Source organism: Coregonus clupeaformis, chromosome 12, assembly GCF_020615455.1.
Source record: "Coregonus clupeaformis isolate EN_2021a chromosome 12, ASM2061545v1, whole genome shotgun sequence".
NCBI classification, from domain to species: Eukaryota; Metazoa; Chordata; class Actinopteri; order Salmoniformes; family Salmonidae; genus Coregonus; species Coregonus clupeaformis.
Genome location: NC_059203.1, coordinates 11150909 through 11175361, shown reverse-complemented (window position 1 = coordinate 11175361; position 24453 = coordinate 11150909). Strand labels below are relative to the sequence as shown.

The 24453-nt window shown below is 43.0% G+C and overlaps 1 protein-coding gene across 1 annotated transcript; it reads right to left on the bottom strand.

Moving 5' to 3' along the window:
- Nucleotides 1-435: 435 nt before the first annotated feature.
- On the bottom strand, nt 436-22941 carry LOC121578557 (leucine-rich repeat-containing protein 38-like). Its single transcript, XM_041892925.1, has 2 exons — nt 21241-22941; nt 436-2192 (listed from the first exon to the last, which is right to left on the bottom strand). Exons 1-2 carry the CDS (start codon nt 21866-21868, stop codon nt 1945-1947), a joined length of 876 nt encoding a protein of 291 aa, XP_041748859.1. The 5' UTR covers nt 21869-22941; the 3' UTR covers nt 436-1944.
- Between the last annotated feature and the right edge of the window lie 1512 nt (nt 22942-24453).

Here is a 24453-nt window from a genome sequence, read left to right as displayed (position 1 = left end):
GTGGAGGTCTACAATTTTTTTTCTGAGGTCTTGGCTGACTTCTTTTGATTTTCCCATGATGTCAAGCAAAGAGGCACTGAGTTTGAAGGTAGGCCTTGAAATACATCAACAGGTACACCTCCAATTGACTCAAATGATGTCATTTAGCCTATCAGAAGCTTCTAAAGCCATGACATACTTTTCTGGAATTTTCCAAGCTGTTTAAAGGCACAGTCAATTTAGTGTATGTAAACTTCTGACCCACTGGAATTGTGATACAGTGAATTATAAGTGAAATAATCTGTCTGTAAACAATTGTTGGAAAAACGACTTGTGTCATGCACAAAGTAGATGTCCTAACCGACTTGCCAAAACTATAGTTTGTTAACAAGAAATTTGTGGAGTGGTTGAAAAACAAGTTTTAATGACTCCAACCTAAGTGTATGTAAACTTCCGACTTCAACTGTACATATATATTGTAATTTTTCTTGGCATTTGAGGGGACACCAAATAGCTGGAATGATCAATTTGAATAAGCAAGCTATCCAAGGTTTGAAACAAATTGCAATCTGCATGGAGACCATATATAAGTGATTTTACAGTTACATCGATTAAATGTAATTTGACTATACTGCAGATACCTTTTAAGGACCAGCTCTACTACACTGTACACAACATAATCCACATGGAAGTCCCTAATACCCATTTCCTCTACCTAATCTTTGGCAGATATAGGTAACACTAGTCCACTCTGTGAAGTTAGGGGCCAAACTCAGGTACAATGGTCACCATTTAAAGTGCAGTGTTTGACACATCGATTCTATTAAATTATCATTGTTTATGAGCCTATATGTGTGGACTTTTACACAATTCACAATTCTCAATCTAGGGAATATTTATCCTCTGGAAGATGTATATCATTGTCTAACATTTTGTTATCTATATTTCCATCGATACAGACATTTGTGGATATATACTGTATATAAAACCATTTGTTGACCTATACCTCAGAGTCTATCAGCAGCTGTCAGATTCATTATATTTTCCATCACAGCACAGCCCTCTTACCCAGGCTGCTGCCCTGAATCAATCTTTCATGCTGCAACAGCAAAATCATTTTTGAAGAAAGCTGGCTAACTTGTGACGCAGTCCCAAAATAAAACATATTGAAGACCTCCTTGAGAATGTAGGACACTCCATATAGTGTATAATGTGTTTTACCTGGCTGGCAGTCTAAGTACTAAGGCCCTGGTTCAATATGACACATACAGTATCCTCCTACAAACATTTTAACTTGGCCAATGCTCAGTGCATTCATTGTGGGCTTTTAGAGCCTGCTGCTACTTACAGATAGTTCTGTTAATACATTTCACAATTATTTATAGTTTGATGACTCTATCTAAACATCTTTAAGATGTAAAAATGTCAAACCTAAAATGTAAATAGTTTTCCCGCAAAGTCTGTATTATTTGCTTTTCTCTTCTGTTCCTCCACTGTTGATTGGAGATGTTTGAGTCTGGGCTGGGCACCGAAAAGCTAACTGCAAAGTATGCAATTCTTTCTAAACGTTGTTTGATATTTTTTCTACATCTTGGTGTTTCCCGAAGGAATCATCAACCACCAGTGAATTTGTTTGTATAACGGAGCTATACAGTATGCTTTCAAAGAGCAACCACACTACACTCTTAGAATTAGTGGTGACTCGAGGAACCCTGGAGATCCCCAAGGAACCCTGGAGATCCCCAAGGAACCCTGGAGATCCCCAAGGAACCATTGCCTTTTTGAACTGGAAAGGTTCCCCCTATGTGGCATACATACAAAATGTGCCACTAAAACAGTCTATCCCTCTCCCAGTTCTCCACCAGTGTGAGGCGGCAGGTTGAGCAGCATGTTAGGTAGCAGCCTGGTCTCACGGTTGGGCCAGATGAAGTGTCAGTTCAGGCATGCTCTGGGGCTAAGTCAGTCTCACTCCTCACTCTCCTCCTCATCTCCCTTAGAGGTTTTGCTCGTGCGCTGGAAACAGTGGACAATGGAGGCTAGGAAAAAGCTGGTCATGATTGCCACTACAGACACAGAGATGCCAGAGAAGATGATGATGAGTAAGTCTGTTAAGGTAAGGGTGATCTGACACTCCCGGAAGCTGTCCTGTGAGAGCTGGCTCAGGGACACCCGTCTGCCGTCCATGGGTAGTGAACACTCTATGCCCTCCACTCCTACAAGGGGACAAAGAAGGGGGATATGTTTAGGACCAGACAGAAAACCCAGCCATAGAGCCCCCATTATCATTATCATTATGTAAAACAAACTGTCCCTCTGGCAGAAACTATTATATTAACCTTCACAAATAACAGAAACTCTCAAGATTTTGACCTCTAGATGCAATAACTTAGAAATAGCTTTTGTTATTCCAAGACACGTTTTATTACGTCTTCTTTATTAAATGGAATGTCTGGATTATTTTCAAATTCTATGAATTATGATCCTTGAGGGTAAATAGAAGTCAATTAACCAGACAAATCACTTGGAATAACCTCTGGTTTTTATTTACTGCATTGCTGGAACAGCCGGAGGCAAGGAGCACCTTCACTGAACTCATCTCAAGATGTAAGCATTATAAATCGGTCTGTCATGCTCGCCAGTGTCCCAGTCACTTCAACATATCGTTTACCACTCCTGCAGAATCTCTATGAAAACATCAATGACAACCATAGCCGCGGGAAGTAGGGGTGCTGGGGGTGCTGCACCCCCTGATAAATTGAAATACTTTTGCCAAAATTAGGCTGTAAAAAATAATTACTCCTGTCTGAACAGACATGAATAAAATTATTCAAAATACTACATCAGAGAGCGTAATTTAGCTACAGTTGATCAATAGTTTCTAAGAAATAGTTGTGGATTACATTTTGTCAGAAGCACTTACAGTCAGGAAGGCTGCAATTTGGGCAGCATGCGTGCCAAATATAGAACAGCTTGTTGCGTTGTGGTCACATATATAATCCATAGAAGGTTTTTGGAACCTCTAACCCTGGCACTTTGACACTTAAACTCATGGGTACACTAGCAATGGCAGCCAGTCCTGACTTGAATGGGAACTGCAATCTATGGATTATATTTCTATGGTTGGTTGCGGATGTCAGGTTGCCTCTCACAAATATAGGCCTACTGTTTGGAAAGCAAATGCCTACTGCTGAAAAGAGAAGACTAATCTGTCTGTAGAAGCTAAAAATAGAGAAATTCTGAGCAAACAGCACTGTTTTTCAAAGTAGCTTATCTCACGCCCATCAGCCATCATGGGTGAGTAGCCTATGCTTCATCTTCATCATTGGGTGAGTCAATGTCACTGGAAAGTTTATTTTGTAGCCAGGGTTTCCGTTAGGTGCTGGACAAGAAAAAAATGAATTGATCAGACATTTGAGAAATGTACCGGTCATCCATGACTTATAAGGGTGTCAACCCACGTAGCCAGCACCATCAATAAACGAGAGCTATTGGCCAAATGAGCCACATTTAATGTCCTTAAAAACAGCCTATAACAAATGTAGCATATGCAAAACTTTATAGCCTATTGTTTCATTGGTTTTTAATTTCCTGAAACAATAATTGTCCACTTTACAGTTCAGCTGTCAGAGATTTGAGCACTAAATGTATCAGGGCATTGTATGCATAGGTATTGGGTGTCCGCTGTATAATATTAATATAAAAAAAGATAAAGTACCAGTCAAAAGTTTGGACACACCTACTCATTCCAGGGTTTGTCTTTATTATTACTATTTTCTACTTTGTAGAATAATAGTGAATACATCAAAACTATGAAATAACACATATGGAATCATGTAGTAACCAAAAAAGTGTTAAACATATATTTGAGAATCATCAAAGTAGCCAAATTTTGCCTTGATGACAGCTTTGCACACATTCGCTCAACCAGCTTCATGAGGTAGTCCCTGGAATGCATTTCAATTAACAGATGTGCTTCTTAAAAGTTAATTTGTGGAATTTAATGCGTTTGAGCCAATCTGTTGTGTTGTGACAATGTAGGGGTGGTATAGAGAAGATAGCCCTATTTGGTAAAAAACCAAGTCCATATTATGGCAAGAACAGCTCAAATAAGCAAAGAGAAATGACAGTCCATCATTACTTGAAGACAGGAAGGTCAGTCAATACGGAACATTTCAAGAACTTTGAAAGTTTCTTCAAGTGCAGTTGCAAAAACCATCAAGCGCTATGATGAAACTGGCTCTCATGAGAACCGCCACAGGAACGGAAGACCCAGAGTTACCTCTGCTGCAGAGGATAAGTTCATTCGAGTTAATTGCACCTCAGATTGCAGCCCAAATACAGTGCCTTGCAAAAGTATTCATCCCCCTTGGCGTTTTTCCTATTTTGTTGCATTACAACCTGTAATTTATATGGATTTTTATTTGGATTTCATGTAATGGACATACACAAAAAAGTCCAAATGATTGAAGTGAAATGAAAAAAATAACTTATTTCAAAAATTTCTAAAAAATTAATAACGGAAAAGTGGTGCGTGCACATGTATTCACCCCCTTTGCTATGAAGCCCCTAAATAAGATCTGGTGACACCAATTACCTTCAGAAGTCACAAAATGAGTTAAATAAAGTCCACCTTTGTGCAATTTAAGTGTCAGATGATCTGTCACACGATCTCAGTATATATACACCTGTTCTGAAAGGCCCCATAGTCTGCAACACTACTAAGCAAGGGGCACCACAAAGCAAGCGGCACCATGAATACCAAGGAGCTCTCCAAACAGGTCAGGGACAAAGTTGTGGAGAAGTACAGATCAGCGTTGGGTTATAAAAAAAATATCTGAAACTTTGAACATCCCACGGAGCACCATTAAAAATTATTAATAAATTGAAAGAATATGGCACCACAACAAACCTGCCAAGAGAGGGCCACCCACCAAAACTCACGGACCAGGCAAGGACGCATTAATCAGAGAGGCAACAAATAGACCAAAGATAACCCTGAAGGAGCTGCAAAGCTCCACAGCGGAGATTGGAATATCTATCCATAGGACCACTTTAAGCCGTACACTCCACAGAGCTGGGCTTTACGGAAGAGTGGCCAGAACAAAGCCATGGCTTTAAGAAAAAAATGTGGGAGACTCCCCAAACACATGGAAGAAGGTTCTCTGGTCAGATGAGACTAAACTTTAGCTTTTTGGCCATCAAGGAAACGCTATGTCGGGCGCAAACCCAACACCTCTCATCAACCCGAGAACACCATCCACCAGCATTGTGGTGGCAGCATCATGCTGTGGGGATGTTTTTCATCGGCAGGGACTTGGAAACTGGTCAGAATAGAAGGAATGATGGATGGCGCTAAAGACAGGGAAATTGTTGAGGGAAACCTGTTTCAGTCTTCCAGAGATTTCAGACTGGGACGGAGGATCACCTTCCAGCAGGACAATGACCCTAAGCATACTGCTAAAGCAACACTTGAGTGGTTTAAGGGGAAACATTTAAATGTCTTGGAATGGCCTAGTCAAAGCCCAGACCTCAATCCAATTGAGAATCTGTGGCATGACTTAAAGATTGCTGTACACCAGCGGAACCCATCCAACTTCAAGGAGCTGGAGCAGTTTTGCCTTAAAGAATGGGCTTAAATCCCAGTGGCTAGATGTGCCAAGCTTATAGAGACATACCTCACTTGCAGCTCTAATTGCTGCAAAAGGTGGCTCTACAAAGTATTGACTTTGGGGGGTGAATAGTTACGCACGCTCAAGTTTTCTTATTTCTTGTATGTTTCACAATAAAACATATTTTTCATCTTCAAAGTGGTAGGTATGTTGTGTAAATCAAATGATACAAACCCCCCAAAAATCAATTTTAATTCCAGGTTGTAAGACAACAAAATAGGACAAATGCCAAGGGGGGTGAATACTTTCGCAAGCCACTGTAAATGCTTCACAGAGTTCAAGTAACAGACACATCTCAACATCAACTGTTCAGAGGAGACTGCTTGAATCAGCCCTTCATGGTCGAATTGCTGCAAAGAAACCACTACTAAAGGACACTAATACGAAGAAGGGACTTGCTTGGGCCAAGAAACATGAGCAATGGACATTAGACCTGTGGAAATCTGGCCTTTGGTCTGATGAGTCCAAATTTGAGATTTTTGCTTCCAACCGCTGTGTCTTTGTGAGACGCAGAGTGGGTGAACGGATGAACTCTGCATGTGTGGTTCCCACCGTGAAGCATGGAGGAGGAGGTGTGATGGTGTGGGGGTGCTTTGCTGGTGACACTGTCTGTGATTTATTTAGAGTTCAAGGCACACTTAACCAGCATGGCTACCACAGCATTCTGCAGCGATACGCCATCCCATTTGGTTTGCGCTCAGTGGGACTATCATTTGTTTTTCAGCAGGACAATGACCCAACCCACCTCCAGGCTGTGTAAGGGCTATTTGACCAAGAAGGAGTGTGATGGAGAGCTGCATCAGATGACCTGGCCTCCACAATCACCCAACCTCAACCCAATTGAGATGGTTTGGGATGAGTTGGACCGCAGAGTGAAGGAAAGCAGCCAACAAGTGCTCAGCATATGTGGGAACTCCTTCAAGACTGTTGGAAAAGCATTCCAGGTGAAGCTTGTTGAGAGAATGCCAAGAGTGTGCAAAGCTGTCATCAAGGCAAAGGGTGGCTACTTTCCTAAAATCCTAAAAACTTGTCTGCTCAACTGTATGCCACTTCGCAAATGCGCCCCCAACTCAAAACATCTACCCGTGGCTATGATGACAACATATTCTGGATTTCAAGGTTCATTTTCACTCATCACACTAATTTTTAGGAAAGATGAAATCATTGGTATTTTTCCATTGTAACGTCATTATTCTTAAGTCTGAGTCCCAAGGTTACATGAGCTGTGGATCATCGCCTCACTGAACCAATTTGTTAACAGTGAGTAAATATTTAAAGTGCCGTTGACATGCCCTTTGCTGTGCTGATGGGATAACATTACGTGAGACGAGAGAGCTGGCTAGATTACAGGCTGTAGTAGTTCCGCTGATTCTACCTCCGCAAATGGAAGGCTTTCAGCTCTGTGCTGTGTGAGAGTGATTTTCAGGTGGCTTGGCTACACAACTCCCAAAGCTGAACAGATTAAAATGCTATAATGTATTTTGGCAACTTCAAACAACCTTATCATACTACAATATGCACTTGCAATTCAGGATTTCATTGCCAGCTGAGCTAATACTGCCTTCATTCCTCTACTACCTTGTTGCTTCTTATGCTGTCTAGAATAGCAATGTAAAGTAATGAACAAACAAGCCTCTTGACATTTGTTGCTGCAATAATGTTGGTTGACAACACTACATTGTTAAACAGCTGATTAATTGGTCTAATTAGCTCCTGTATTGTGTGCTAAATTACAATCATGGCTGTTTACGAAGGAGCTGATCACGGACTACAGGAGACAGCAGAGAGAGCACGCCCCCATCCACACTGACAGGGCTGCAGTGAAGAAGGTAAAAAGCTTCAAGTTCCTTGGCGTGCACATCACTGAGGACCTGAATTGGTCCCTTCACACCTACAGCGTGGTGAAGAAGGCTCAACAGCGCCTCTTCATCCTCAGGAGGCTGAATAAATTTGGCTTGGCACCTAAGACCCTCTTGAACTTCTACAGATGTACCATCGAGAGCATTCTGTCGGGCTGTATCACCGCCTGGTTTGGCAAAAGCACCGCCCGCAACCGCAGGGCTCTCCAGAGGGTGGTGCGATTAGCCCAACGCATCATCGGGGGCACACTGCCTGCCTGCCCTCCAGGACATCTACAGCACCCGGTGTCACAGGAAGGCCAAGAAGATCATCAAGGATCTCAGCCACCTAAGCCACGGCCTGTTCACCCCGCTACCATCTAGAAGGCGGAGACAGTACATGTGCATCAAAGCTGGTACAGAGAGACTGATGAACAGCTTCTATCTCCAGGCCATCAGACTGTTAAACAGTCATCACTAGCCTGCCCTGAACCTTAGACACTGTTACTAGCCGGCTACCACCCGGTACTCTACCCTGCACCTTACAGCCTGCTGCCCCATGTACATAGAGTCATTGAACACTGGTCACTTCAATAATGTTTACATACTGTTTTACCCACTTTATATCTATATACTGTATTCTAGTCATGGCTCATCCTTTATTACTACTGCTGTACACACCTTTTCTATTCCTATACTGTCCATACTGTCAATACACACCATTACATATACTGCATATTTATATTCCGGACTCTGACATTGCTCGATCTGATAGGACTCCATTTCTTGTTCTTTAAAAAAAACGTTTGGATTATGTGTGTATTGTTATTGTATTGCTAGATATTGCTGCACTGTTGGAGATAAGCATTTTGCTGCATCTGCGATAACATCTGCAAAACTGTCTACACAACCAATAAACTTTGATTTGATTTGTTAAACTTGTAGGGAAACATATCTGACTAAAGTACACATGAGGTTGCAAACTGATTTGATACAAAGTGGCTGTTTTGCTTGAAATGCATTTTTATAGTTGTCTAAAACAAGCTCTGCAGGGCACTGGTTAGTCACCGACACTGACACTCTTATTGACCTCTGACCTCTACAATGTCATCGCTGTATAGTTGACCATATCCCTTTCTCCCCTCAATATTGTTGCACAGCACAGACTATTATCAACACTGTTTAAGAATGAGAACCCCTAGCAAAGGTATAAAATTACATGGTTGGCCACTTGGGAGGACAACCGTATGTACAGTAAATAAATTGCCTCTTTACACTGGGATGAAAAAGCTAGACATATCGATGCAAATGTTAACTCACAGGTGGGCAGAAAGGAAACCTAGTGAAGGTGGGTGGATACTTACCGTTGCCACATGCCAAAGCATGCATGGACATACGTTTTCCCGCACTCTCTCATAAACACACACACACGCTCTCACACACAGACAGCCCAGATTGTAGCAGCATGTTCTGCTGTCAACATTACAATCCACTCTGCTTTAGAACTTGCCATCCATGCAGTGTGGCGTAATGCTGTTTTAAAAAATATGTTTCATAAACGTAAGGCTCAAATGAATATGTTACATCATCCACCATATGCTCCACTCATTTAAAAGTGTGTCAATGCTGTTCTGCATAACTCTTTGAAGTGCAGGACCCCAGTAAGACTAGCTGTCACCATTGGTGTCTGCTAATGGGGATCCTAATAAATAAAATAAAATAAAATGACAACTTACACCTAACCATGTTGTAAACTTTTTCACTACAGTATAGTACAGTACCACCTAAACATTATAGGTGTTTAAAATGGGATTACATGGTCAGATGGAAAGTTCACCTGGACAGCCCAATACATTTATAAAGAGGCTGCATATCAATTCAACTCAAAGTTGAGAGGAGTTGGGTATAGTTTTGGGATCGTATACATTGCTAAGACCAGCTGTGTTGTCCACTTGAGTAAGAGATGAATGGCCTCTATTTATATTCACACTGCACTTTGCATGGCAAACTCATCACCCAGGAGACCCAGCCTTAGGCTCTAAGATTGGCCTGTCTCTCTGGCCACTCTTCCCTAGCATCAGGCCACTCTGTACCAGCATCACCCTACACATTGATTAATGAGATTGGAGATCAATTTTTGCCTGTTTAACAGGGTCCTGTTGGAGTTACTGATATTAACTTGATCCTGCTCCCAGTGGGGCAAGACGACCATTTTCCCCCAGCACTATGAATCCCTGCTCAGATGACAGCGGATATTTTTAACCTGTACTGATTATCTCGTGGTTAACACGTTATTTTATACATTATGCAGGAAGCCACAGACACTTTTTTGGTATGTGGAAATGACTGAAAATGGGTGAAATCAGTTTAAACTGAAATGATAGGCCTTAATTATTTTGCAAATGGAGCAGTATTATGGTATTACCATTTATTTCAAACAGCAATCAGCAGTTGAAACCATAACAAAACGTACTCTGTCGTAGCCGGCCGCGACCGGGAGACCCATGGGACGGCGCACAATTGGCCCAGTGTCGTCCAGGGTAGGGGAGGGAATGGCCGGCAGGGATGTAGCTCAGTTGGTAGAGCATGGCGTTTGCAACGCCAGGGTTGTGGGTTTGATTCCCACGGGGGGCCAGTATGAAAAAATTAAAATATAAATGTGTGCACTCACTAACTGTAAGTCGCTCTGGATAAGAGCGTCTGCTAAATGACTAAAATGCTTTAACAGAAATAAAATCCAATATTTGAACACTGCCCACAGTCAAATATTAGTGTGATTTCCTGTACATACACTAAGCTTCAGTAGACACCTGTTACACAGATCTTCCCTGTTATATAATTCTGACATGATAATTCTGACTGGGACGATCTCCAAAATACCATCTGTCTCTGAGACAAACATCCTAGTTTGATCTCCTATAAATGACAGACAGATCCCTTAGTTCCTGTCTCTAACAGGCTCTGTAGTTTCTTGTGACAGACTGATGAGATTTGGTTCTGGGTGCTAGGATTACAGTCTCTGTAAATGGCCTCTATACCTTAAGCCACAAAGTTATTATGTGCAGATTTTACGAGACAGAACAGCTAGCCTCTTGAGCTGACATCCGTTTTGCACTGTTTTGCTATGGCTGTATTAATCAATATAGCAAGGAGGCTTATGGACACTGGCTTTCACCTGGAATTATTTATTTATGTCTGAGAAAAAAACACTTTTCAACCCATATGATATAGTACAGAATAAAAGTATGATAAACCATATACAACTTTGATGATATCATAGTGAATTCATGACATGCGAATGAACGAGCCATTTCGAACGTTATAGTATGTCTATATATAGTTACAATCAGTTTTAGGAAAATCTACCAAAAATATTGAACCTTTTTATTACTTTACCCAAAATATCACGACATTAGTGATAGTAAAAATGTGTGACATTTGTGAACATCTAAATCAACATTTGGCCATTTATTCAGTGTGTCCACCCTATCGACAAGGAGACTTAAAATATTTTTTTGTTGTTGCCTAAATAAATGTTTTACGTATTTTAGGTTTAGGTCACGACTGTGTAGGTGGCATTCTTTATCGTACAGCTATGAAAGTTATATATTTAGAAACGCCTGTTCCATAGAAATCCAGTGTCTAGTCTGTGTAATGAGTGAGTCAACCTAAATAGCTGCTTTTCTAAGGACGTGAAGTAGCAAAGAGATAACAAAATTGATTGTAATGACGCAGCCAACCACTAGATGGAGCCAGATATACTTTATTCAAATCAAATCAAATTGTATTTGCCAAATGCGCCGTATACAACAGGTGTAGACCTTATAGTGAAATGCTTACTTACAAACCCTTAACCAACAATGCAGATTTAAGAAAGAAAAGGGCCTTCCTCAGACACCTCCTGGTATAGAGGTCCTGGATGGCAGGAATCTTGGCCCCAGTGATGTACTGGGCCGTACGCACTACCCTCTGTAGTGCCTTATTATCGGAGGCCGAGCAGTTGCCATACCAGGCGGTGGTGCAACCAATCAGGATGCTCTCGATGGTGCAGCTGTAGAAAGTTATGAGGATCTGAGGACCCATGCCAAGTCTTTTCAGTCCCCAGAGGGGGAATAGGCTTTGTCGTGCCCTCTTCACAACTGTCTTGGTGTGTTTGGACCATGATAGTTTGTTGGTGATGTGGACACCAAGGAACTTGAAGCTCTCAACCTGTTCCACTACAGCCCTGTCGATGACAATGGGGGCGTGCTCAGTCCTCTTTTTTTTCCTGTAGTCCACAATCATCTCCTTTGTCTTGATCAGGTTGAGGGAGAGGTTGTTATCCTGGCACCACACGGCCAGGACTCTGACCTCCTCCCTATAGGCTGTCTCATCGTTGTCGGTGATCAGGCCTACCATCGGCAAACTTAATGATGGTGTTGGAGTCGTGCCTGGCCATGCAGTCATTTTTAAACAGGGAGTACAGGAGGGGACTGAGCACACACCCCTGAGGGGCCCCTGTGTTGAGGATCAGCGTGGCAGATGTGTTGTTACCTACCCTTACCACCTGGGGGTGGCCCGTCAGGAAGTCCAGGATCCAGTTGCAGAGGGAGGTGTTTAGTCCCAGGATCCTTAGCTTAGTGATGAGCTTTGAGGGCACTATTTTGTTGAACGCTGAGCTGTAGTCAATGAATAGCATTCTCACGTAGGTGTTCCTCTTGTCCAGGTGGGAAAGGGCAGTGTGGAGTGCAATAGAGATTGCATCATCTGTGGATCTGTTGGGGCGGTATGCAAATTGGAGTGGGTCTAGGGTTTCTGGGATAATGGTGTTGATGTGAGCCATGACCAGCCTTTCAAAGCACTTCATGGCTACAGACGTGAGTGCTATGGGTCGGTAGTCATTTAGGCAGGTTATCTTAGTGTTCGTGGGCACAGGGACTATGGTGGTCTGCTTGAAACATGTTGGTATTACAGACTCAGTCAGGGACATATTGAAAATGTCAGTGTAGACACTTGCCAGTTGGTCAGCACATGCTCAGAATACATGTCCTGGTAATCCGTCTGGACCTGCGGCCTTGTGAATGTTGACCTGCTTAAAAGTCTTATTCACACATTGGCTACGGAGAGCGTGATCACATAGTCATCCGGAACAGCTGATGCTCTCATGCATGCTTCAGTGTTGCTTGCCTCGAAGCGAGCATAGAAGTGATTTAACTCGTCTGGTAGGCTTGTGTCACTGGGCAGCTCGCGGCTGTGCTTCCCTTTGTAGTCTGTAATAGTTTGCAAGCCCTGCCACATCCGACGAGCGTCGGAGCCGGTGTAGTACGATTCGATCTTAGCCCTGTATTGACTCTTTGCCTGTTTGATGGTTCGTCGGAGGGCATAGTGGGATTTCTTATAAGTGTCCGGGATAGAGTCCCGCTCCTTGAAAGCGGCAGCTCTACCCTTTAGCTCAGTGCGGATGTTGCCTGTAATCCATGGCTTCTGGTTGGGGTATGTACGTACAGTCACTGTGGGGACGACATCATCGATGCACTTATTGATGAAGCTAGTGACTTATGTGGTGTACTCCTCAATGCCATCGGAAGAATCCCGGAACATATTCCAGTCTGTGCTAACAAAACAGTCCTGTAGCTTAGCATCTGCGTCATCTGACCACTTCTTATTAACCGAGTCACTGGTGCTTCCTGCTTTCGTTTTTGCTTATTAGCAGGAATCAGGAGAATGGAATTATGGTCAGATTTGCCAAATGGAGGGCGAGGGAGGACGAGACAGAGCTTTGTACGCGTCTCTGTGTGTGGAGTAAAGGTGGTCTATAGTTTATTTTCAACAGAGAAGCCTCTGTTTGTCCTGGAACTGTCTAGTTTTTATTGTTCTGACTTATAAAACTGTGGGAAATGAATCAAATACGTCATGTAAACATATTATCAGTAATTACCAGTAAATCTGGTGCCCGAAATCGGCCACTGTAGTCTTAAGAGGCTAGTGGACCAAATTCTCAATCATTGCCAGAGCAATATCTTATTTCCACCAATAGCCATAGTCTATGACTGCTATCACCATACATATGGGCCTCAAGAGTAAGGTGCACCAATATAGTGTAATCCAGAATATGATACAGCTAGAAACCAATCCGGTTGGCCAGCAGGTCCAGGTATGGGCAACCACATGGTTGGTTACAGCTAGTGTCGCCTCGTGATGGATTACAATCAGGATTACAGCGCCTTGCCTTGGCTGTCCATTTGTAACCCACTTCCTGTCTCCTGGGTGATTGATCTAGCTGGCTGTCGCAGGCTGATATCGGAGGATTGTCTCCTCCCACTTCAACACCACAGTGGCTGTCGTGATTTATTCCAATGTCGATAGCAGAGTGAGAATTATTACATGGACCCGTGGCATGAAGGCAATTATCTCATAATTCCCAATTAAACTATGGAATGGGCTTTTTTACTTTCTATACATGTTTTTGCAATTTCCAGGGATTACAAACAGATCAGGGAATCCAGTGGTTGCAGATGAATTATAGGATGGTCCTTGCTTTATGGTAGCCTTTTGTATCAGGTGCACAAGCATCCCAGAGTCCCTCATTTGAGTCTGACTGATTGTAATTCAGTAAAAAATGCAGCAGAGAGAAAGAGACATTATCACTCAGAGGGGAGAGAGCGGAGAATTACTCAAAGACAATCACAGAGAAGAAATCAAAGAAAAAGAAGAACAGAGAGTCAGAGGGAGATAGAGAGTGGGAAGAGACAAATAGAGATGGGGTAGAGTGTCTGAATGCACAAAGTGACAACCCTTCATGTGACAGTGAGGCCAAGTGTGAGTCATTCAAATCAGGAGTGGTTTACCTTTTGCACAGGGACTCAGTGATCTCATAGTCACATGGGGATACTCCCAGCACAAACATCTAGCATGGCTCATTCAACACACACAAGCACACACAAGAACAGACACAAAATCCACAGCTGTATAAAGCTCTAGCTTGATATTTCTTTGCTCAGAATGTTACGCTTGCCATTTAGACATGTATTACTCATAACGTAGAACTTTTTTGATTGCTTGCTAAGCTAGACACTTCATAGTCAGCTTGCATTATTTTTTCAATGTTAAATAAACATTAAATGGCCAAGGTCAAATACACTCTCTTCTCATGTAAATGAAATAATACATTTTCCCTGACGTCCATGCCCGAGGCAAAGACAGTTGATGATTTTGTAATGTAATGCAATGTTAACTGCGTACTGAATATAATATGAGACAGTGATGTGGAAAGCCAGTGAATTCACAGTGACGTCATATTTACAGATCTGCTCATGCAGTGTGGTAACAGCTCTCTGTGGAGTTACCTGATAGGCTGTGAAGGAAAATGTAGACATTGACCCAGTCACATGAGCTGTGGATCATGAACAGTGTTGATAGCTGTGTCACATTAGGCCTCAGACACTGGCCCATGGGACCCATGGGAGCTAAGCCGCCCTGCCCTGCTATGCCCTGCTCTGGCCTGCCCTGTGAATGGCTGTGGCTCCTGTTACCCAGCTGGCCACTGTGGTGTCAGCCTGGTCTCATAGACTAGACGTAACATAGTAAATATAAATCCAGGGCACTCAAATTAGTATGATATGTTACGTTTGGTATGGTTACATAAGACAGAAGGTTACTTAAAGGGATACATCGGGATTTTGGCAAGTTGGAGTCAGATGAACTGGTGGATACCATTTTTATGTCTCTGTGTCCAGTAAGAAGGAAGTCAGAGGTAGTTATGCGAGCCAATGCTAACTAGCATTAGTGCAATGACTGGAAGTCTATGGGTATCTGCTAGCGCTAGTTAGAAACCTCCTTCAAACTGCATGCAGAGACATAAAAATGGTATCCACGAGTTCATCTGACTCTGGGGAAGTAGATCCCGAAGTATACCTTTAAGGCAAAAACTAAAGTAGGGTGGTTGGTTGGTTGGTTGGTTGGGTTGGATGGGTAGACATATAACGCGAACATTTAGCAACCAAAAGGTTGCGTGTTCAAATCTAATCTTGGACAACTTTAGCATTTTAGCTAATTAGCAACTTTGCAACAACTTACTACTTTTTAGCTACTTTGCAACTACTAAGAATGTTAGCTAACCCTTCCCCTAACCCTAACCCTTTAACCTAACTCCTAACCCTAACCTTAACCCTAACCTTATCCCCAAGCCATAAGATTGCTACACAGAGTATCTGAGTTGACCCTTGTATATTATTTTAGTTTTTGCACTGTCTTTATGCACACTCACAGGACTCTACACACTCACGCACACTGACATTCCAACATGCACATAACATGCACACACATTTGTACTGACTCTACACTCACACACACACACACTCACATACAATCATCATTTACGCTGCTGCTACTCTGTTTATCATATATCCTGATGCCTAGTCACCTTACCCCATACATATCTACCTCTATCAGTTCAGTATCCCTGCACAAACATACATTTGTTGACCAGTGTACAATTCATAAATAAAAAGGGGGAAAAAAACAATAGGTAGCTTGTAAATGTGGTATTGGAACTGACCCTGTATATAGCTTCTTACTTTCTTGTGTACTTCTTATTTCTTATTTTTATTTATTGTGTGTTTTTGTTCTATCTTATGTTACATTTAGTGCTACATTGATATTGATTACTGCATTGTTGGGTTTGGAGCTTGCAAGAAAGGCATTTCACTGCACTTGTACAGAACCCCTAACTCTAACCCCTAGCCTAGCTAACATTAGCCACCTAGCTAACGTTAGCATTAGCGTTAGCCACCTTCGTCACCTAGCTAACATTAGCCACAACAAATTGGAATTTGTAACATATCATATGAAATGGATCATACGAAACAAATCAATACTTACCATACAAAACCGAACATATCATATTAATTGGAGTGCCCTGGATTTACATTTACTATGTTACGCCTACCCCTGAGTCTAGGTTGGTGCTATAGAACTGTGTTTCTCTAAATGATACATGTTCATCCTTAACCCAAGAGCTCTGGAGACAGCAGTGGATCATGTTGACACTCATTCCCTAATGAAACATTTAGGCACCTGATTTGTGGCAGACAGGCAGACCTGCGCACAGGAACGTCCCCTCAGAGGAGTGTACTGACAGATATCTGATTACAAAGACTGTATCCTTGGCAGGTTTATGGAGAGAGGTTGTCAATTGATATGCAAGGTTGGTCATCAATACATATTATGCAGATGAGATCAGTTATTACTCATTTTGCAACAGTCACATTATCTACTGACTGTCTATGGGGATCCACAGTCAAGAGGGACTCTGAAAGAATACATCAATAGGCATAATTAGATAATATGTGTCTTGGGCATCTGTCAATTTGGTAAAAACTGTCATCTGGACAGTGACCCTTTCAATCCATAAAATCCCAGAATATTTGGCATTCACAACACACTCAGCACAGTTACCCAATAAGAGTTATGCAAACAGCGTATGCACAACATATGCTGTGTGCAGTGCAGTGGACTGGTACAGTATGTCTATCACATGGGGAATCAGCATGTGAGAACAGGCACAAACGGGTCCAGAGCATGTCTACACTGCTGCTGCTAAAGTAATGCTAAACAGGGTCTAATCCATGATAACAGTATTATGACAGAAGGGGAGATTCATGTCTGGTGAGTTGGGAATTATTTGATGGGTGGAGGATTTTGACTATGTTTTCATTATTCCATGTTTCCATGTTCACTCTATGGTAATATAAACTGGCTGTTGATGCTGTTTGAGCATCAATCCTAACCATTACCATTTTAGCTCTGGATTAAAGGGTACCATTATTCTGTGACAAATCATGCACCCAAGGAGGATGCTGATGATGGTTCTGTGAAGTGTTGATACATGTTGAAGAGCTTATCAAGTCAGCCTCGTTCTATAAATGACTGTCCATCTGCTACTGCAGGAAAAGTGGTGGTCAACAGACCTACCCCAAACACAAAAACACATGCACGCATGCATGCAAGCATACACGCACGCACGCATGCGCACACACACACACACACACACACACACACACACACACACACACACACACACACACACACACAGAGAGAGAGAGAGAGAGAGACACACACACACTCACCACTCATGAATCAGGTCCTTTCATAATACTCAATAATATTTTGGGTGGTTTGAAGTTTTCACACCAACACATCTGTTCAGCAATACCAACTTGGTATTGTTAGCAGTGTGTAGGTGTGTCTGACTCTATAATCTATCCTTTGGAACAGTTTCTGTATGTATGGTTCACAACAATTCCTCTACAATGTGAGCAGTTGAGAAGAGACTGGTTGAATCATGCACAGATTTTCAGAAAACCTTCTGTGGAAGGATTATTTGACTTCTCATACCCTAGACCCATGAGAAATTACATTTACTTGAAAATGCCTTTGGAGCTGCAGCCAGGGATTTCAAATCATAAGTTCTCCTTTGATTTCAAATGTACAGCTTTGTTAATTTTACCGATATGCATCAGCAACATTTCCTCTTTTTTATGAGCACAGAGGGAGTCCCAGAATAATACTGTACCACTGTGCTATACGAATTTCCTACTTGCAAATGCATTCATCAGTATATACTGTATCATGTATTTGTCCAGTGCTGACGCAAACAGCATAGTGTTCTTCAGGTCTACTGCTAAATAAAGTGATCAAGTCTGTGTGTGAGTGTGTGTATGTTTGGTTGATGGTCACAATGGTTTATTAATGGTTAGCAGGTGGTTTTGCCTCCTAGCCAGGCCACACAGTAAACACTCACTGATTTAAATGTAAATGCATTACATGAGGTGAGACGCTGCACAGTCAACTCAATTTGAGAGTGCATCTCTGGGTCCAGTTGGCAGGTATGCCAGAGGGGTTGGCTGGCTGGGCCAATGGCCTGTTGTTTGTTGCTGCTGATGTGTGCTTTGGCCAGCATCTCTAATTCATTACAGCCTGCAGTAGATAACACTGAGGACAAGTGATGAATGCATTTGCAGCTTCTTAACACGGGGAATGAGGTATTCCTGCCAATTTATCAACTTCTATTTCTCTCGCAGACCCAACTTTTTGCGAATGCTTTATTATTGAGGAGTAGGAGGGAGAGGAAGAGGGGTGGCAATTGCATGGTAACTAACTAAATGTGTGAGGATGATTTTGTTAGTTGTCAGCAGTTTGCAATGTCCACCCACTGCTTGTGTCCACACAAGCCTCTACAAAACATAACTACTTGCATTCCTATGATAAAAAAATAAGATAGAAGTAAGGTTATGAGGGCCTGCTGAGTGGCGCAGCGGTCTAAGGCACTGCATTGCAGTGTTGCGGCATCACTACAGCCTGGGGTTCGATCGTGACCGGGAGTCCCATAGGGTGGCGCACAATTGGCCCAGTGTCGTCCGGTTTCTCCTGAGTTTCTCCTCAGGTTTCTCCTGAGTGGCGCAGTGGTCTAAGGCACTGCATCGCAGTGCTAACTGTGCCACTAGAGATCCTGGTTCGAATCCAGGCTCTGTCGCAGCCGGCCGCGACCGGGAGACTCATGGGCGGCGCACAATTGGCCCAGCGTCGTCCAGGGTAGGGGAGGGAATGGCCGGCAGGGATGAAGCTCAGGTGATAGAGCATGGCGTTTGCAACGCCAGGGTTGTGGGTTCGATTCCCACGGGGGGCCAGTATAAGAAATATATATATATATGTATTCACTAACTGTAAGTCGCTCTGGATAAGAGCGTCTGCTAAATGACAAAAAATGTAAAAATGTAAAAATGTTTAGGGGAGGGTTTGGCCGGGGGGGCTTTACTTGGCTCATCGCTCTCTAGCAACTCCTTGTGGCGGGCCTGGCGCCTGCAGGCTGACTTCGGTCATCAGTTGAACAGTGTTTCCCCAGACACATTGGTGTGGCTGGCTTCCAGGTTAAGCGAGCGAGTGTTAAGAAGCGTGGTTTGGCGGGTCATGTTTCGGAGGACGCATGACTCGACCTTCGCCTCTCCCAAGCTCGTTGGGGAGTTGCAGCGAAAAGATTGTAATCACAAAAATGGGGTAAAAAAAGAACTTTATGTGAACATGACGTCCATATCCACAGGGTAATGTTTACAATATCTAGTCACACAGACATAGTGGATAGGATACCTGGGCTGTTACCAGCTTTACCCACTACCCACTGAATTATCGATTGTATTAGTTTATCTTAGTAATCCTTTCTCCATATTTTTAAAAGGATAGAGATAACATGAGATAGCTATTTAGGCTTTTATGGGACGATGTTTGTCTTTACAATGTGTTGATGTCCCATGTTTATGTGGATCGTCATGTAATGTCCCCCGTGGAACGACCTTGGCTCGGAGACAGTGACAGCTGCGCACGCTTATTTATGTACTGTATCTATTGGTTCATATGCCGACTTATGTATTCATGATGTTTATGCTGTGTATCTTTGCCTTGGAATTGAATACAGTACACATGTACAGTAAACTGTACATCCACAGATGTCATCATAGTGTTTTACCACATTCATCTGGGGTTATTCAGCAGACCTGAACTATTTGACTTGTACAAATATTCAAACATAGTGTGCTGTATGTTAGTGGATTCTATATTAACTGGTGGTCTATACACAGTCTTGCAAAAATGATTATCATGAATAGATGTCCTCTGCATTTTCAAGGACAATATCTAAATAATATTAAAATGTGATGTCAAGCAAACAACATGTGGCTCTCCTATTGTTAGTAGCTCCAAATACAATGAATGGTGATTGGAGTAATGTGGAGTAAATTCTGAAAGTAAAGAAGTTGTAAAATGTGAAACTATTGAATTGCTACAGAGTATTTACTTAGCAACCTACTGTGAATCCCAAAGTCTGGGATTTGTTATGTTTCTATCTTGAAAGAGTGGAAGAAATGAACATCTCCACAATGGGGCTTTGTTTCCCTCTGCATTATTAACACATGAATCCCACAACAATAACCTCTGGGTTTGGATGTTCAGTCTAATCATCTCCATATAAGCAGATGTTACCCTTTGTGGGATACACACTCCTGTGGGAGAATTGTCATCCCCTTTGTCTTTTGTTGTTTTCCAGAGTTTCGTGCCTGAGACACAGAGAGGGAGAGATAGAGAACGAGAGAGACGGGCCCCCGCCAACACACCAGTGCCGTAACATTACCTAACTCACCCAGGCAGAAACACAATGGTGAAGGACCCGATGGCCTACAGCCTCCACCACCAGGAAGGATACAGGAAGTGTTTGGTTACATTGGTCATACAAACAGCACTCACTAATTGATTGATTTAGCACAACGTTAATAGACCACCGGCATGAGGGGAGAGGCAGGTGTTTGGCTTGGACGGTACACTACGCACACAGCCATGGCAACATCTCATGCTCAAGCAGAATTGTAAACGTGAGGTGGTTTTCTGTTGTTGTGTTTGTTTTGCTGCTGTGGATGAAGCTGCAGGCAGTCTGTAGTGAAATTAACCTGAGACCATGCCCCTGAAGGTCTCCCCCAAGAGCTTGTTTCTCATTGTCTTTCATTACTCTCCCTGGCACTGTGGGTTCGGCCAGGAAAATAATGAGGGAGACAAAATTAGAACAGAGGAAGGGGTTCCTCTTTCTACTGGGAAAATATAAATAGAACACACAGCAATAGCATGGCATAAGATTTGCTAAGATAATATCATCTTAGTATTGCACGGCTTTCCTTTTTTTTAGGTCACGCAAGCTGTAAGCAAAGTAGCATCCCCCTGACGAAGCCACTTACCATTCGGAAGCTTGTGACTGTTTTCCTCCAGCCATGCAAACAGGTTGGCAAAGTTGCAGTTGCACACCCAAGGGTTGCCCTCCAGTCTCACCACCCGTAAAGAGGGCAACTGGCTCAGCGCTCCCACCTGAAGGCCAGACAGGGCATTACGCTCCAGCTCCAGTTCACGCAGGGAGGTGAGACCCAGGAACGCGTCCTCATTGACCATGCTCAGATAGGGGTTGTTACCCAGGCGGAGTTTGATCAGGCTACGGGACTGCCCAAAGGTGCCCGAGGGGATGTCAGTCAGGTTGTTGCTGCCCAAGTCCAGAAACACCAGCCTGGAAGAGGTGCTGAGGGTGCCCGGCTCAATGTGGGACAGAGAGTTGTTCCGCAGGTCCAGGTAGACCAGGTCACTGTAGAGCACAAGGAAGTCAGAGGGAATGCGGGGGATCCAGTTGTCAGACAAAAGGAGCCTGCGGATGTCCAAAGGGATCTCATCAGGAAGACGGGTGAGTCCACGACCGCTGCAGTCCACAGTGTGGGGATCCGGGCACAGGCAGCTCGCTGGGCAGTTTTCCCCCTGAGCCCGTAAGACAGAGGACAGAAAGACGAGGAGAGGCTGGATCCAGCAGACACATGGCAACATGGTCAACAGCGTAAGAGCAGAGAGGAGGAGTGGAGGTTTGGGGTGAGGAAGAATGGGAAGGGGTGTCAGGAAGGAGAAGGGGCGTGAGGGTCAGAGGTCAGGAGATTAGGAAAGGGGAGGGGAAGGGGAGAACGAGAGGGGAAAAGGGGAGATCAATCCCTGTGCAGGAACATCCTGCCGTTCTTGAGATTAAAATCTGAGAGAGCTCCGGCATCGAACAGCGAGAGAGCAGCGTCGAGCGCTGTTTTCCAAGAGATCATGTAGGAAGCAGCCTGGAGAGAATAGCAAGCTGCTGGCTTTGAATGAAGCTAGGGGAGGGAGATAGCAAGGAGTGAGAGGGAGACAGCAAGAGAGAGGGAGAGAGAGCTTAGCAGGGGTAAATAGAAACTTGCGAAGCAGGAACCGAGCAACACTGGAGGCACAGACAGGGAGAGGGAGGCTGAGGAGGGGGCTCTGTTAACCCACAGTCGATCTTGGGGGATTGACTGAGGAGGACGCATGGGTCTCTGACACAAAAGGATACGCGCTGGAGTGATTCAGTCTCAGACAGAAGAGTGAAAGAGTGAAGAGTGAAATTGTTGCATCCCTCCATTTGTCTCTGGTATCTGCTTGGGAATGCTTGTCAATCTGCCTGCTGATCTAAGAGAGACAATCGCACAGTAACACAGTTGAAGTGAATGCACATTTTTTTTTTATTCTGTCTCTACCTCCCTGTGCTCTGCTCTGCCATTCGCCGGCAGAGCAGAGCTAGACAAAACACTCCCCAGCTGGGTCCCGACGCTCTGTTGCTATGGAGAGAGAATCCAAATATCCGTGGAGGAGTCATATTCACACAGATGACAATCCTGAACTTAGCACAGTAGCAGTCAATCGAATGTCTGTCTGTCTCAGAATGTGCTACCAGGGTTTATGTTATGCCCTCCTCCTCATTGCTATGAAGGAGGCGTGCCTTTACCATGTTGACAACACGTGATGTCACTTCCTACTGTGAAAATATGAGGGTCCTTTCACTCTGAAAAATGATACCAGTTTTTCCCAATCATTTATGTTATTGATGAAAATAAATGCATGATTAAATTATCTGGATTATTTGGGCGATTTAAAAAATTAATAAATATAAATGTAAACCAAATTTAGCATATCTGTGTTAGCAACTTTTTATTTGTATTTTGCATATTTTATGCTTTGACTTTTTGTTATCACAGACTATAATAAAGCACTATAACCAATTCAACAATTCAACATTTATTTCAAGATAAAAAATCACTTATCGTTTATATTTCACTAATGAATCTGTAATGAATGTTATATTTTTTTATTCGTCCTACCTCAAACACAATCTTACATATCTCTCCTTACAGTCTTATAATTGCTGAGTCTCTCACAATGACGATAAAAGGCTTTGATAGACAGCCTCACAGTTATATCACCATTTCCGAGAAGATCTTGTCCCGGAGTGACAGACAGACACCATTACACAACCTGCCCACGGCACAGTCAGACGGAGGCTTCATTAGTTATTCCTGCAAATGGAAAATACCTTTTCAAAAACTGCACATAAAACCTTCGCCCTTATTTGTACTGTGAGCCAAACATCAGCACTTTTAGTCAGCTCAGGTTATACAATTATCATTTTGATGCACTGGCACAGTAGATTAGGCTACAACTGCCTGATGGGAACAAAGACATTTTCTTCATACAGCCATCAATCCCCTTTGTGTCTACAGTCTATATCCTTCATAGTAAAGCACAAAGGGACCAGTGACTGCCTCTCAAACCACAACTGTGGAACATATTTGAATTCAGACTCTAAATTAGACTTCCCCAATGGGATCTGTAGCAAAAGGGAAATGGAATTAGACCAAGGTTGTAGCACAGGGACAGAGTGGAGTGGAGGAGCGGGGTCCTGAGAGACGTGGAGGGAGTTGGAATAGTAACAGGCTCAGTCTGATGGGATGTAATGTGAGAATGTGGAGTATATTTCAATGGGTAAATAGAAAAACTGCCTGAGCCATTATTACCAGTAGTGACCCATAACATACATTGTGTTTGGAAATGCAAACAGCTCCAGTTGTCAGTGAATAAGAGCAACTCATATACAGTGTACAGAACCTCATCATCTGTAAACCAATATCTTACATCCCTGCTTTAGGGTGTGAGCTGAAGTGAGATGTGTTTGCTGTAAAGTACACCTGTGATTTTGACAGATTGCCCAGGGCAGGACAGCAGCTTCTTCATCAAAATAACTTATATTTCTACCTATTCCAGCACCATGATGTAATGTTTCAAATGTTCTGCGAGGGAAAAGCACATCTCTATTATACCCTAACAGCCAGGCTTCATGGCGGCTGGGCATTCTTTCATTACTAGACTGGTGATTTGTGTGAAGACTTGCCAGGCAGAGGATCTACAGTGAGGGAAAAAAGTATTTGATCCCCTGCTGATTTTGTACGTTTGCCCACTGACAAAGAAATGATCAGCCTATAATTTCAACGATAGGTTTATTTGAACAGTGAGAGACAGAATAACAACAAAAAAATCCAGAAAAACGCATGTAAAAAATGTTATAAATTGATTTGCATTTT

Excerpts from the sequence above, each read along its gene's own strand:
- LOC121578557 (XM_041892925.1), bottom strand. The coding sequence starts at position 21,868 with ATGTTGCCATGTGTCTGCTGGATCCAGCCTCTCCTCGTCTTTCTGTCC. Across the intron at positions 2,193-21,240 it reads CAGTCACAAGCTTCCGAATG|GAGTGGAGGGCATAGAGTGT; the intron begins GTAAGTGGCTTC and ends GTCCCCTTGTAG.